Source organism: Phocoena sinus, chromosome 3 (genome assembly GCF_008692025.1).
Source record: "Phocoena sinus isolate mPhoSin1 chromosome 3, mPhoSin1.pri, whole genome shotgun sequence".
Lineage (NCBI taxonomy): Eukaryota > Metazoa > Chordata > Mammalia > Artiodactyla > Phocoenidae > Phocoena > Phocoena sinus.
Window position 1 is genome coordinate 11,467,289 of NC_045765.1, and position 14,376 is coordinate 11,481,664.

General features: G+C 53.4%; 1 protein-coding gene across 9 annotated transcripts in view; it reads right to left on the reverse strand.

The window, feature by feature from the left end:
- CRTC1 (CREB regulated transcription coactivator 1) overlaps positions 1-8,012 on the reverse strand; it is a 74,969-nt gene extending 66,957 nt beyond the window's left edge. For 8 of the 9 annotated variants that reach the window (XR_004349359.1, XM_032628283.1, XM_032628282.1 and 5 more), the window contains exon 1: positions 7,863-7,993. Coding sequence is in view for 8 of the 9 variants with exons in the window: in XM_032628283.1 (XP_032484174.1) it covers positions 7,863-7,988 (126 nt within the window). In the remaining variant the exon portion in view is untranslated. Of the gene's footprint in view, positions 1-7,862 lie in introns of all 9 variants that reach the window. The other variant, XM_032628286.1, reaches the window with a different exon arrangement.
- Positions 8,013-14,376: the final 6,364 nt, after the last annotated feature.

Sequence of the window (14,376 nt, forward strand, 5' to 3'; positions counted from 1 at the left end):
GTGAAAACAGGGGCTTGTGCAAATACTTGCACACACATGTTCACAGCAGCACCATTCATGACAGTGAGAAAGTGGAAACAGGCCATATACCCATCAACAGCTAACAGATAAAACTAAATGCGGTCCATCCACACAACGGAATATTATTTGGCCACAGAAAGGAATGACACTCTGACACATGCTACGAAGTGGATGAACCTCAGAAACATCATGCTGAGTGAAAGAAGACAAACACAAAAGGCCACATGTCGTATGGACCCATTTACATGAAATGTCCGGACACGTCAATCCATAGAGACAGAAAGTAGATTAGTGGTTGCCAGGAGATGGGGGAGGGGAGGATAGGGAGTGACTGCTAATGGGGACGGGATCTCCTTCTGGGGTGATGGAAATGTTCTGATACTAGACAGCGGTGATGGTTGTACAACACTGTGAATGTGCTAAATGCCACGGAAATGTGTATTAAAATGGTTCATTTTATGTGAATTTCACGTCAATTTTTTAAAGGCTTTTTTTTCAAAAAAAAGGTCACTCCACATGGTTCCCGGGCTGGCCATGAGCTTTAGGAGGGTTCCCTACACAGGACCCCGGGCTGGCAGGGCCACTCAGCAGTCCCCTATGGGAACAGAACCAGGGCTCTCCAAGAAAGCCTCCTTCCAAATGACAACTGGACCAATTAACCCAGAAGCGTGTCCCGTGCCAGCCACAGAGACTTCGGCACCCAGTCTGATCTAGACCATGGCTTTTATGGGAAAAGAGCCATGGGCACTGCACAAAGGTGTGTGTGATGGTGTCCCAAGGCTGCCGCCTCCAAGACGAGGACAATTAGTGACAGGAAATATGGAGTCCAGGGTCCAAGTGTCATGGGAGAAACAGGGGCGTGGTTGGAGAAACTGAGTCACGTTTCGGAAAAACCAAGGCCCACATGGGGCCAAGCAGGCTCTGGTGAGCTACTGAAGGTTCTAGTTTGTGTTCTTACTTCCTTGTTTCGGACACAGCGCGTGTGCTCATCCCAGAGCTACACGTCAGTTCTGCCTCTTCCCAGCTGGGATGCAGCACTGGGCCTCAGCTTGCCCATCGGCACAATGGCAAAGACGACCCTCCCTTCCGGTAGGAGGGGCTGAGCAACAAGAATGGGGTTGAGTGAAAGCCACACGGTGCCCAGCAGGGGGCAGGACCCGAGAGTGCAAAGGACAGACTTTACCCCTGACCACACTGTGACCATACTCTTGGTCAGCTCCTGACAAGATGCCCCCTCCTGCCCCAGGACCCTTGCTTTAGCTGCTGTTTCTCAGGCTTGTTCACCATCACCACCAGGCCCAGTACAGAGCGAGAGTGCCCAGTTCCTGACAATGGGTGTGTGACGGGTCCACTCAAGGCCTCGAGGGGAACATGACCTGCCAGAGAAGGACAGATGTGCACATCTGCAGACAACCCTCAGGCCCACCGCCCCGAAGCGGGTTCCGCATGGTACTTGGACTCTGCAGGCTCTGTCTCAGCCCAGGGGAGAGTGTCCCGGGAATGCCATCACAAATGACCGCCAAAGGCGGGAGTGGGGGGGTGCATAAAACAACACAAATTCATTTTTGCACAGCTCGGGAGGCCAGACATCCAAAATCGAGGTGTCGGCAGGGCCACATTCCCTCTGGAGGCCCTAGGGGAGGATCCTCCCTTGCCTCTTCCAGCTTCTGGGGGCTCCACGCATCCCTGGCTCATGGCTGCAACACTCCAATCTCTGCCTCCGTCATACGTGGCCTCTCATATGTGAGTCCGGGTCTTCTCTTTTCGTGAGGACGCCAGTCATCTGACCACCCTAAATCCAGGACAACGTCATCTTGAGATCCTTACCCTACTCACAGCTGCAGAGACCCTTTTTCCAAATAAGGTCAGAGTCACAGGTTCTGGGAGTCAGGATGTGGGCATATCTTCTTAGGGGCCCCCATTCAACCTATTATTGGGTGTGGCAGATCACAAGCTGGAGAGCACTGAGACTGCTGGGGCTTTCTGGAGGTGGGGTACAGTGTACCCCATCCTCTCAACAGAGCAGCTCGGCGAGTCCTGCGTGCGCGTGTGTGTGTTAAGGCTGCAGATGGCACCAGACACTTGAAGCAGCCGGCACAGAGGCAAATGGTGCCAAAGCCCAGGATGGAGGCCAGGACTGGGGGCGGCCTCCACGCTCAGCTAACCCGAGCCCCCGCTGCACGGTGCCTGCGGCCCAGAGGCCCGTTTTCCAACAGCCTGTGCAGAGCCACCCCCGTCACAGGGTAGGGCCGGGAGAACACCCTCCTTCAGAGCAGCCAGAGCTGGCAGCCCTGGCTGGGCCACCGTGGACTGCTTTGCACGCGGGCTTTTTCTGGCCCAGGTGCTGTTCCCTGGGATGCTCAGTGATCAGTTACAGGCAGAGCCTCCTGTGCCCTGAGCCCCCGGCAAGTGGGCGACACGCCCCCATCTCTTCCCGTCACCTCCCACATCCGGTCCACCCACACGTCCAGTCATCTCTGCTGGCAAAATCCACCACTCCGGCCACTGCCACGGCCACCTCCCTGCTCAAGCCACCTTCTCCATTCCCCAACCGGGATGCTACAGCGGCCTCGCACCATCTGCCTGCTTCCCTTCTCACCCCCTTGCCCACTCAGCTCACAGCCATCTTTGTAAGACACGAAGCGTCCTTGAATGATTAAATGGAGAGTTACCATTTGAGAGTGACCAGCAACTCCACTCCTCGGCATATACACCCAAGGGAAAGGAAGACCCGCGTCCACACAAGCACTGGGACACAAACGTCCGCAGCAGCACTAGTCACAGTAGCCAAAAAGGTGGAAACAACCCGAGTGTCCACGGGTGAACAAATGGATACGCGAAATGCAGTGTATCCACACCATGGAGTATTATTCAGCCTTAAAGAGTCATGAAGTAATGGACAGTGGTGGCTACACGACACTGTAAACGTACTTAATACCACTGATCTGTACACTTATCAATGGTTAAGATGGTAAATTAGGGACTTTGCTGGTGGCCCAGTGGGTAAGACTCTGAGCTCCCAATGCAGGGGGCCTGGGTTTGATCCCTGGTCAGGGAACTAGATCCCGCATGCCGCAACTAAGAAGTCCGCACGCTGCAACTAAAGATCCCACATGTCGCAACGAAGATCCTGAGTGCCTCATCTAAGACCCGGCACGGCCAAAATAAATAAAACATAAATGTTAAAAAAAAAAAAAAGGTGGTAAACTGTATGTTTTGTATATTTTACCACAATTCTTAATAAAGAAAGGAAGGACTGATACACCCTACAATATGCATGAACCTCGGAAACATCACGCTGCGCGAAAAAAGTCAGACATAAAAAGCTATGTGTTATATGATTCCATTTATATGAAATGTCCAGAACAGGCAAATCCACAGAGACAGAAAGTAGATGAGTGGTTGCCAGGAGTGTGGGAGGGGGAATGGGGAGTGACTGCTAAGGGGACGGGGTTTCCTTCTGGGGTGATGGAAATGTTCTAAAATTGGTGATGGTTTCACACACAACTGTGTGAATATGCTAAAAACCACTGGATGGTACACTTTATTTATTTTTCTGGCTGTGCCGTGCGGCTTGAGGGATCTTAGTTCCCCGACCAGGGATTGAACCTGTGCCCCCTGCAGTGGAAACTCGGAGTCTTAACCACTGGACCACCAGGGAAGTCCCCTAGATGGTACGCTTTTCTTTTTTTTTTTTTTTTTTTGGCTGCGTTGGGTCTTCGTTGCTGCATGCGGGCTTTCTCTCTAGTTGGGGTGAGTGGGGGCTACGCTTCTTTGAGGTGCGCTGGCTTCTCTTGGTGCGGAGCATGGGCTCTAGGCACACGGGCTTCACTAGTTGCGGTGTGTGGGCTCAGTAGTTGTGGCGCATGGGCTCAGCAGTTGTGGCTCGCGGGCTCTAGAGTGCATGCTCAGTAGTTGTGGCGCACAGGCTTAGCTGCTCCGCGGCACGTGGGATCTTCCTGGGGCCAGGGCTGTCCCCTACGTTGGCAGGCGGATTCTTAACCACTGTGCCACCAGGCAAGTCCCAGTACACTTTAAATGAGTGGTTTGAATGTATTGGGAATGATATCTTAATAAAGCTACTATAAAAACAAGCAAAGGATCAGGCCACTGACCATCACAAACCCTCCCAGGGCCCCTCCCTCAGGGGCCAGCCGCATCTCTCCTCTCTCTCCCTCAATATGCCAGCCTCAACCTCGCCAAGCCCTTCCCACCTCGGGGCCTCTGCGCCTGCCTCCCTCACAAGGGACACCCTTCCCCAGCATGGGGTGGGGGTGGGGGGCGCGGGGGCCTCTGTCTCACTGTCCAGGTGCCAGCCTCCCGCCCTAGCCAGTCCTAGGACATTGCTTTGCTTCTTCTCTCTGAGAGCATCGGCCTCATTTATCTGTAGCAATTCTCTCCTGTCTCCACTAAAACCATGCCGGCTCCCCAAGAGCATGGTCCTCACATGCCTCATATGCTGCTGGCTCCCCAGTACCTAATACAGTCCCTGGGACGTGCTGGGCAAATAAAAATGTCATTTTGTGGAATAAGCAAGCTACCCTTGCTCACAGATCAGGATTCTGAGACCCAGAGAGGTTAAGAAACCTGCCCGAAGTCACACAGCTGAGCACCACAGCCCTCTCTGCACATCAGGCTGCCCAAGTCTGAGGACGAGAAAGGAGCATTCGTGCACTCACCTCTCTACACTGCGACCCGAAAGTGGACGTCACACCCCATCCGCCACCCGAACTAGCCCTTGGGGTACCTGCCCCTGGGTGAAGTGACAGCATGGATCTACTCATCAGGCTCAACACCTGCTGACCGGCCTTTCACAAGGGAAGGCACTGCGGGTGCACCCATCACGACCAAGGGCTGTGCACAGACACACATCGACACGAGTGTCCCCGCTCGTTCCGGGAGTGGGCGTGCTGACCTGTGGAATTCCCCTGAGAAGAGCAGGTACCGACTTGGCCACGTCCCACCTGTTCTCAGGTGAAACGCTTGTGTCTACCGCAGGCGGAGGCAGCGCAGAAGGCTGCAGCCATGGGAGGGTGAGCAGGAGGGGACCCTGCATCAGGCGGGTTCACTCACCTGCACCAGACACTGCTGATGTACCACGTGCCATGTGCAATAGCCGGAAAAGGCTGGGAAAGAGCTTGCCCATCCTGGTCTCAGGTGCAGGCAAAGCCACCAGCCTGCCCACAGTGGCACAGCCGTATTGGTGGGTGTGGAGTTTTGAACTATCTGCCCGGGTGCAAAGCTCGCACCCCTGCCCACACAGCGTTTCCTTCAAACTGAAGGTATCTCAGCCTTGACACTGCTGACACCTGGGGCCGGATCACTGTCTATGGTGGGAGCCGTCTATGCATCGTGGGGTGCATCCCTGCTCTCTACTCACTAGATGCCAGTAGCAGCCCTTCCCCTAGTCGAGACAACCAAAAATGTCATTGCCAAATGTCCCCAGAGGACAGAATCACCCCCAATAGAGAACACTGCTCTGTCTGTAAAAATCTAGTATAAGTGCACCTCCGCCCAGGGCCCAAGCCCACCCCACCTCCCCAACTCCCGAAGTAAAGGAAGGCAACAGGGCGAGGGAGGAAAGAGATGGGAAACGGTTACCAGGGGCCGAGAGAACTGCTGTCTGCGAATCTTAAAAATCTTTTCTACATCCATCAACCAATGAACGGATAAACAAATGTGGTCCAGCCATACAAAGGAATACTACTCAGCCATAAAAAGGAAAGAAGCCTCCTGATACACGCTACAATGTAGATGAACCTTGAAAACATTAGGCTGAGCGAAAGAAGACAGACACAAAAGGCCACATCTTGTATGATTCCATTTATATGACATGTCCAGAACAGGTAAATCCATAAAGACAGAAAACTTGGTGGCTGCCAGGGGCTGGGGGGAGGGGCAAATGAGAAGTGATTGCTAATGGGTGTGGAGTTTCTTTGAGGAATGATGAAAACATTCTGGAATTAGACAGTGGTGATGGTTGCACAACTCTGTAAATGTACTAAAAACCACTGAATTGTACACTTTAAACAAGTGAATTATATGGTACTATCTCAATAAAGTTGTTATTTTAAAGATATCTTTTCAACAACAATTCAAAAACAAACAGACAAAAAAACACCAATAATTCATTTCCAACCCTAAAGCAGAAACCAGGCCTGGGATCTTGAAGAACTGTCAAGAACCAGTGTGACCCCTTCTTCTTGTCACACCACACACATTTGACACCTACTGCATGCTAGCACACACTACATGCTGGAGACAAGATGAAGTGGACACTCCTGCACTCAGAAGCCCTGACGTATGGGCAACACTCAAGCTGCGTGCTTTCATTCATTCATTCATTCACCAACCACATCCTGAGCGAGGCCGCAAGCGGCTGGAGCAGGGACAAGCAGCACCTGGCCGACAGTGAGCACCCGACTGATATAGCTGAACAAATGCACGGAAATGAAGACACACATTCTAGTCTTAAGGTCACGATCTCAAAGAGAAACAAGCAACTAATTAAAAAGTAACGTCACCCCCAAAGCCCACCTGAGGAATCAGAAACTGAGGCTCACGGCATGGAGGTAGGTCTGCCTAGGCCAGTCAGATCGGACGCCAAATCCACAAACCAGAGGGTGGGTGTCTGCAGCTCCCACTCAACCCCTCCCCAAGGCCCCAGGGTACAGCACAGGGGTCCCACCGCTCTGAAGGATCGAAGCAGAGATTTACTGCCACCTGTGCAAAGCACGCTCCCCTCCCTGACCCACGAGGAAGGGCTTGCTAGACACACTCCACAAGGGAGGATACCGAGACCCAAGGAGCTTGGCACCTCACGGTGGTCGCCAGAGAGCTGGGGCCCAGAAGAAGGGCCAGGACCCCCAACCCCAGCCACAACCAAGCCCCTGCTCCAGGCCTACAGCGGCTTCCCAGAGGAGGTTAGCAGGTAACCGGGCCTGCTCCTGCACACCAAAAGCACCCAGCCATCTGAAGAACTGTCCCTCCATCCTGGTCCTGAGGGGCCAGGGGCCATCTGTGGCCAGCTGTACCTTGTCCTAGTGGGAGGAACATCACCTGGTCCCCACCATATGGGCTGCATGGGGAAGGGGCAGCTGTCTGCACTCCAAGCTCCAAGACAGCCCAATCTGCCTTCCTGATCCCGCCCAGGTCCCCACAGCGGAGGCCAGACCTTTCCCTCAGGTATCCAAAAGGGAGATACCTATCCCATCTCAGCTCTGCAAGTGGGGGTACCTGTCCTTCCCCCAACACTCAGGCAGTGAGTGCACAGGTGACAATGATGGAGAGACACCTGTCCCTTCAGGTAGCAATGGTGTGGGGGCAGCTGTCCCCCTCAGGTGCCAATGATATAGGAGCACCTATCCCCCCTCCCCAGGTAACAGTGATGCTTGCAAGCAGCACCCAGTTCACACACCTCAGTATCACTGCCCTAGGTAGCAGTGATATAAAGGCACCTATCCCCCTCAGGTAGCAGTGTGGGGACACCTTTCCCCCCTCAGGTACCAATGATGTAATGGCACCTGTTCCCTCCATGTAGTAATGATGTAGAGACCCCTGCTCCTACAGGTAACAATGATGTAAAGACACCTGTCCCCCACTTCAGGTAGCAATGATGAAGGGACACCTTCACCCCTTCAGGTATCGATGATGTGGGTGCACCTGTCCCGCCCACGACGCCCGGGGCGTGGGGACACCTGTCCCCACGGGCCGAGCCAAGTCCCGCCCCCGCCGCGCGCGCCCCGCCCCCGCCGCGCGCCCCCCACCCCGTGCACGCGCCAGACACGCGCCCCCTGCCTCCCTCTCCGGCCCAGAGGGGTCGGCGCGGGCAGCCCCCTTACCCGCGCGGCCCGCGTCAGGCTCAGGTCCTTCATGACCTCCTCGAAAGCTGCCGTCTCCTCCGCTTGCTTCTGGTTGTGCAGGGCGATCTTCTCGCTGAATTTCCGCGGATTGTTCGAAGTCGCCATCTTCTCGCCGCCTCCTCCTCCTCCTCCTCCTCCTCCTCCACCTCCTCGCCCCCCCCACTCGCCGGTGCCACCACGCAAGCGCCGGCCGGACCCGCGGGCGGCGGGCAGTGCGCAGGCGCGCCGGCTGTAGTGAGAGCGGCACATGCGCACAGGAGTGGCGCGCGGCGCGGGGGCGATGGCGCATGCGCGCGCCTCGGCGGCGCGCTTAGAGGCCAGAAGGGGAGGCGGGAGAGGGAGGGTGGAGTTTTCGGCGCAGTCGCAGTGAGCCGCCTCCTGGCCCGCTGGACAGCGGCCGTCTGGCTGTTGGGCGAGGGACAGGCTGGGCCGCTGGAGCTCCCAAGAGAGAGACTCCTGGACGCAGACCCTTCCAGGTCACCAAGATGGAGCCAGCACCCATCCCAAGGACAGGTAGCACTCGAGGCTGAGCCTGGGCTCGGACCAGTTCAGCTCAGAGACCAGTTCAGGGCGTTGCTCTTCCATGCATGCATTCATTCATTTATGGAGCGCCTATGTGTGCCAAGCGTACTGGGGGAACGGCGTGAGCAAGCAGACGTGGTCCCTGCCCTCATGGGATGCACAGTCGGGGCGGGGGGATGGAACATAACCCACCAACAAATGACCCGAGAACTTTTCAGATGGAGAGAAATGTGATGTGGAAAATAAAACCAGTGATGGGCCAGGAGGAGAATGATGTTAGGAAGGGAGGCTCCTATGGCCAACATGGTTTTGAGGGTGCGATCAGTCCCCAGCCCAAAATCCCAATGTCGTCCTTAACACCTTTCTTTCCCTGTTCCTATCCCCTATCCAGTTCCTATTTTCTGGATCCTTAAGGTCGGAGAACTGGAGCTACATAGCTTCAGCCTCCTCTCTGTGAATTTCTCCAGTCCAATTTTGATCAAGGAAGCCAGCTTTGCCATGGGGTGCTAAAGGACAGGTCCAGAAATCCCACCCAGACCCAGCAGTGAAAGGGACAGCAGAGTCTCCCCGATGATGAGGTGGGGGGGGGAGCAGGTGACCTAGAAAAGCAAGAGGGATTCTGACACCTAGTTGTCTCTCCCCAGACAGAGGGACCCCAACCACCAGTGTCAAAGTTTGTATTCAAGAGGCTCCAGGGATTTCGGAGCATGGGTGGGGCAGAAGCCAGGAGGGGCAGCCAGGGGAATTGGGGGCATCTCTAATTGCACAACAAGCACACTTTTTTACCAGGGCGAGGGATGGCTGGAGGGGACACTGATGGAGATCATAGGGGGAAACCAACATTTTCCAAACATGCTTTTATTTACATTTTACAACAGTTTAATGAAAAGTCCACATTAAATACATACACATACATAGATTTTAATTTGGAGTGTCCTGGACACTGCCACTGCTCTATTTTATCCTTCTTGTTCATATGGTTTTGAGCACTTTATTGGACTTCTAGCCTTTTTGCCTAGCCAGTATCTGCCACCTATCTGGGGTGTCAACAACCAACTACCCTTCAGGGAACTCTTTCCAACTTTCAGTCCCTGGTTTGTGGTAGAGCTGGTCTCACCACTCGCTCTCCCCACAGTCTCCCCTTCAAATTGGAAGCCTTGGCCAATCAGCAGAGCCATTGCTCTGACCAGCACGATTGGGTCAGGGCAGGCATGTGACCCAGTTTGCCCAATGAGATGCAAGTCTGGAATTTTTGTTTGAAGCATGGGAAAGAGAAGCACCCTCTTTGCTTGGGTGGCTGATTTGAAGGATAACACAGGTTTGCAGAGCCAGAGGTCACCACTTGAATAGAGGTGGCCTGGGGAATTCCCTGGTGGTCTAGTGGTTAGGATTCTGTGCTTTCACTGCCGTGGCCTGGGTTCAATCCCTGGTTAGGGAACTGTCCTAGAGGTCGCACAGTACGCGTGGACAAAAAAAAAAAAAAAGAGAGGAAGGTGGCCTGAGAGTAAACCCACACAAAGGAAAAGAGAACCAAATGTAGGCAAAGACACTCTCAGAATTCCTGCATCCAGCCATACCCGAAGCTAGACACTCCTGCCTTTTCAGTTATATGAGCCAATAATTCATGCTCTTTTTTGCTGAAGTCGATTTGAAGTCCATCTTCTCTCCCTGGCACGGAGACTGAAGCTTCTGGGAGTCAGGTAAGGGACGGGACATTCTATTTATGTGACTTTTAGTCCCTGCCACCATCCTGAGATTGGAGAGGAAATAGTGACAGAGAGCAGGGACGGCAGCTGCCCATAACAAGTTAAGCGCCAGAGCCAGGACTGGAACTTGGGCCTGACAGCAGAGGTCGGCTTCCTTCTCTACACCAGATTTTGTCAAGTTTAAATGAGGTTAATATATGTCAAGTGCCTGGCTCATAATAAGTGCTCAAAAAATGCTGGTTACCTAGATCACTTACATAAGGCTGCACTAAGCCGGTTTCTGCACAGAAAGATGGAGGAGAAAAGATTTCAGGGGGAGCAGGGGCCACAGCAAGAGGCCGTGCCCACAGGGCAGAGGTGAGGGGCCAGTGCTCGCCCTACTCACCCCCGTTTACCCCGCACCCCAGCAGCAACTCGATCCATCCTAAACCCTGGTGATGAGTCAGAGGAAGCCACAAGCCTGCTTATTGCACAATGGCCAGACAGTGACCAAAGCCCTCCTCCCACTCCACTGACCCCCAGCCCTGAGAAGGGTGAGGCCAGGGCGTCTGGTGACCCAGGCAGAACCCAGCCCTGACTTTATCACTTTCTCCCTTCATCAAAGGCACCTTCCACCACCCAGTGTGGCCCGGGCAGGACTTCTGGAGCAGCTCATGGTCTTCGTAAAAGGGGGCGGATCTCATGCTCCCTATGACACTCAGAAAAAAATCCAGTGGCCCGAAGGGTCCTCACACACCCCGGCCCCTCACTCCAGCCACCCTGGCTTCCCTGCTACTCCACCTCCAGGTCTTTGCATGTGCTGTTTCCTCTGCCCGCACTGCTCTCCCCCCAGATCCTTTCATGGCTGGCACCTTCTCATCTTTCAGACCTCTCCTCTGGCAGACCCACTCTGAGGGCGCTATCTAAAGTATACCCTTGAATGTTTGTCCCATGATCCAGGAACATCCCACCCTCTGAAGGCAGCTGTGTCTGGAGTACTGTCTGCTCCCCTATAGACTGAGCAGAGATCAGAAGCTGAAAGTATGTTCACCCTTCTCAGACACTCCGGGGGCTTGAATTTCCTGTGTGATGCAGAAAGAACACAGACACACCCAATTCCCTACTCCTAAAGCTTGTTCTCTGTTGATGGCTCTGAGCACTTTAGGCCTCATTTTATACTCATCTGTGTTCATTCTGTTTCCCTGGCTCCCCAGAGCTAACACAAGACTAGTCAGAAATGGGGAATTAGGAAGGGTTTGTTAAATGAATATGCCTGGGAAACTCCTATCTATCCCTCAAAACCCACCTCAAATGACCCCTCCTCCAGAAAGCCATTCCTGACCCCAAAGCAGAGCTGTTCCTCCCTCTGGACTCACACAGCCCTGGGTCCTTCTCCAGCCAACCCTGACCCAAAGGGATAAGGAATATCCCATTCTTTCTTTCTTTTTTTTTTTTTTTGGCTGCACTGGGTCTTCATTGCGGAGCGCAGGCTCTTTGTTGTGGCACGTGAGCTTCTCTAGTTGCAGCACACAGACTGTCTAGTTGTGGTGCAGTGTGGGCTCAGTAGTTGCGGCACACAGGCTTAGTTGCCCGCGGCATGTGGGAATCTTAGTTCCTCGACCAGGGGTCGAAACCACGTCCCCTGCATTAGAATGCAGACTCTTTATTTTTTCTTTTTTAATATTTATTTATTTATTTGGTTGTGCTGCGTCTTAGTTGTGGCAGGTGGGCTCCTTAGTTGTGGCTCACAGGCTCCTTAGTTGTGGCATGCGAACTCTTAGTTGCGGCATGCACGTGGGATCTAGTTCCCTGACCAGGGACTGAACCCCAGCCCCCAGCATTGGGAGCATGGAGTCAACCACTGAGCCACCAGGGACGTCCCAGAAGGTGGATTCTTAACCACTGGATCACCAGGGAAGTCCCAGGAGTATCCCATTCTTAAATAGCTTCACTTGAGTTACAGAGCACATCCAAGTGTGAGCTAAGAGGCAAGTCCTATAAGCTACTTCTTGCTGCCTCCATGATATAGTTTTCTCTCCTGTGCTCCATAACTCTGGCTGGCTGCCTTTTTTTCTCTGCCAGCTTCCCTAGCATCCTCTCCCACCCTTCCCTTTCTCATGTCCTCCATCCAGCCTTGCTGATCCTGCGTGGGCCTTTGCACAGGCTGTCTCCCTGCCTAGAATGCCCTTTCCCCTGCATCCAGGCCACAGCACCCCTCAACGTAAAGCTTCTAAATACAAGCTAAATTAAAACCTAAATTCCTGTGCGTTTCTGCGTGGCCCAGCCCTTGCCAATTCTCCAGCTGTGTGACAACAGGCAAGTGATTTCATGTCTCTGAGCCTCACTGTCCTCCCGTGTGAAATGCAGATAATGGCACTCCGCAGAGCAAGCTCTTGGGAAGATTAAATAGATAATGCATGTAAAGCACTTAGCTCAGCGCCTGCTTCCTCGCAAGCACTCAACTGTTAGGGAAGCAAAACCCTACATCGAGATGTTAGTTTTCATGGCTCACTTTTCTGCACTGCCTTATATGGAATCTTAGTCAATCCAGGGTACCCACATTGCATGAAGGTGAACTCGGGCTATTGGGAGCTGGAAGGCAAAGAGGAAAACCATCCAGGGCCCGTCTTTGACTTCCAAACCAGGCCCTCATCAGACAGAGTTTTGAAAGGCAAAACAAGATCCAGGTTTGATTATGAAGCGAAAGGGAAGAACCCGATGGGAGCCAGAAACACCAGACATGGAGCTCACTCCTTACGACCGAATAAGAGGTTAGATGAGGACCCAGGCCCCTCCGCCCCCCACCGCAGGCTGAGTGTGGGGTGGAAGGTAGGACGGGGCGGACTGCCGGACTGCCAAGGAGGCTGGAGTTGAGGGGGCAGGGACCCAGGGGGATGGATCTAGGGTATGGTGGGGCAGAGCCAGCCGTCCAGTCCCCACCACAACCACCACCACGCTGAAGGGACATCTGGGGAAGGCCTTCCAGTGACACCAGAATGCCCTGAGACTTGGCCGAGCTCCAGCTAAACTGCCTCACAGAGCCCCCCGCTACCCGCTGTCCAAAAGCCCAGGACACTTACAGCCCCAATCTACTCCACAATAAAAGAGAAAGATTCCCCAACCTCTAGGGGGCAGTGGCTGCAGAAGAGATACAGCTGGCTTTTCTTTTTGGTGGCCCAGCATCTGGAGGCTGGGGAATCCCCATAATGGGAATTCAGCCTCCCCGATGACAACAGAGGCTCCAAAGCCAATGGTGTGATCAGTCAAATTATGGGCCTCAGTTCCCCTTCGTTTCTGTGTCCCACCCTTTGCCACACCGCTGTGCATTCTTCCTGCATAAGGTAGGGGATATTTACCCAGCCCTGATTTTGAGCACATCATTTGCTTTGACCAAAGGAATATGGGTAGAAGCAGCAGCACAAGAGTTCCGAATCTGGACCTTAGGAAGCCTCATGTGATCCCACTTGTCCTCTGGCACCATTGTAAGAGGAGAACATAGGTTGACTAGCTGCTGGTCCCAGGAAGATGCAAGGTAGGTGGAGCTGAACTTCCTGGTTACTCCACAGTCTTGCACCTGGAAGCAGAGCTGCTCAGCCAAGGGAAGCCTAGAACAAATACCCCACCCCAGCTGAGTCACAGACATGTGAAAAATATTTTTGCATGCCATTGGGACTTGGGGTTGCTTGTTACACAGCAGCAGCAGCTGACTAATCCACTGAGGTACTAACTTTCCCCACTCCCTAGGGCATTGGAGCAGGACATGGGCTGGGCCAACAGGATGTTTCCAAGTGATGCAAAGACACAGCATTGGGGCAGGAGCATGCAGTTTCCAGGGGCAGCTATGGCGGAGTACCAATGGCAGTGCCAGTTGAGGCATCTGGATTCTGTGGTGGTGGCAGGAGTGACCTCACCAACCAGTTCCCTGGCATGATTTCAGCTAATCACCCTCGCCTCCTTGATTTCTACCACTTTCTGAGCCTGGTTTTCCAGCCTTCCTGCCACTTTTGTGAGGAACTGAACAGACTTCCAATGCACATTTTTGCTATTTAATTTGGCCGGTGTTTCCGCTGCTTGCAAATTAAAACCTTGACTTACATAAGATGGGGAAACCCCAGCATCTGTCACATTTATATTATAATTTTGGAACTGTTTGGATTACAATTAACAGAATATCTGACCACTAGTATCTTAAGTGGCACAGACATTGTGATTTTTCATAAAAAGGAGTCTGGAGGTAAGAGGTTCCAGGGTGGGACTGGTGCCCCCATGGTTTCAGGGCTCTGGGA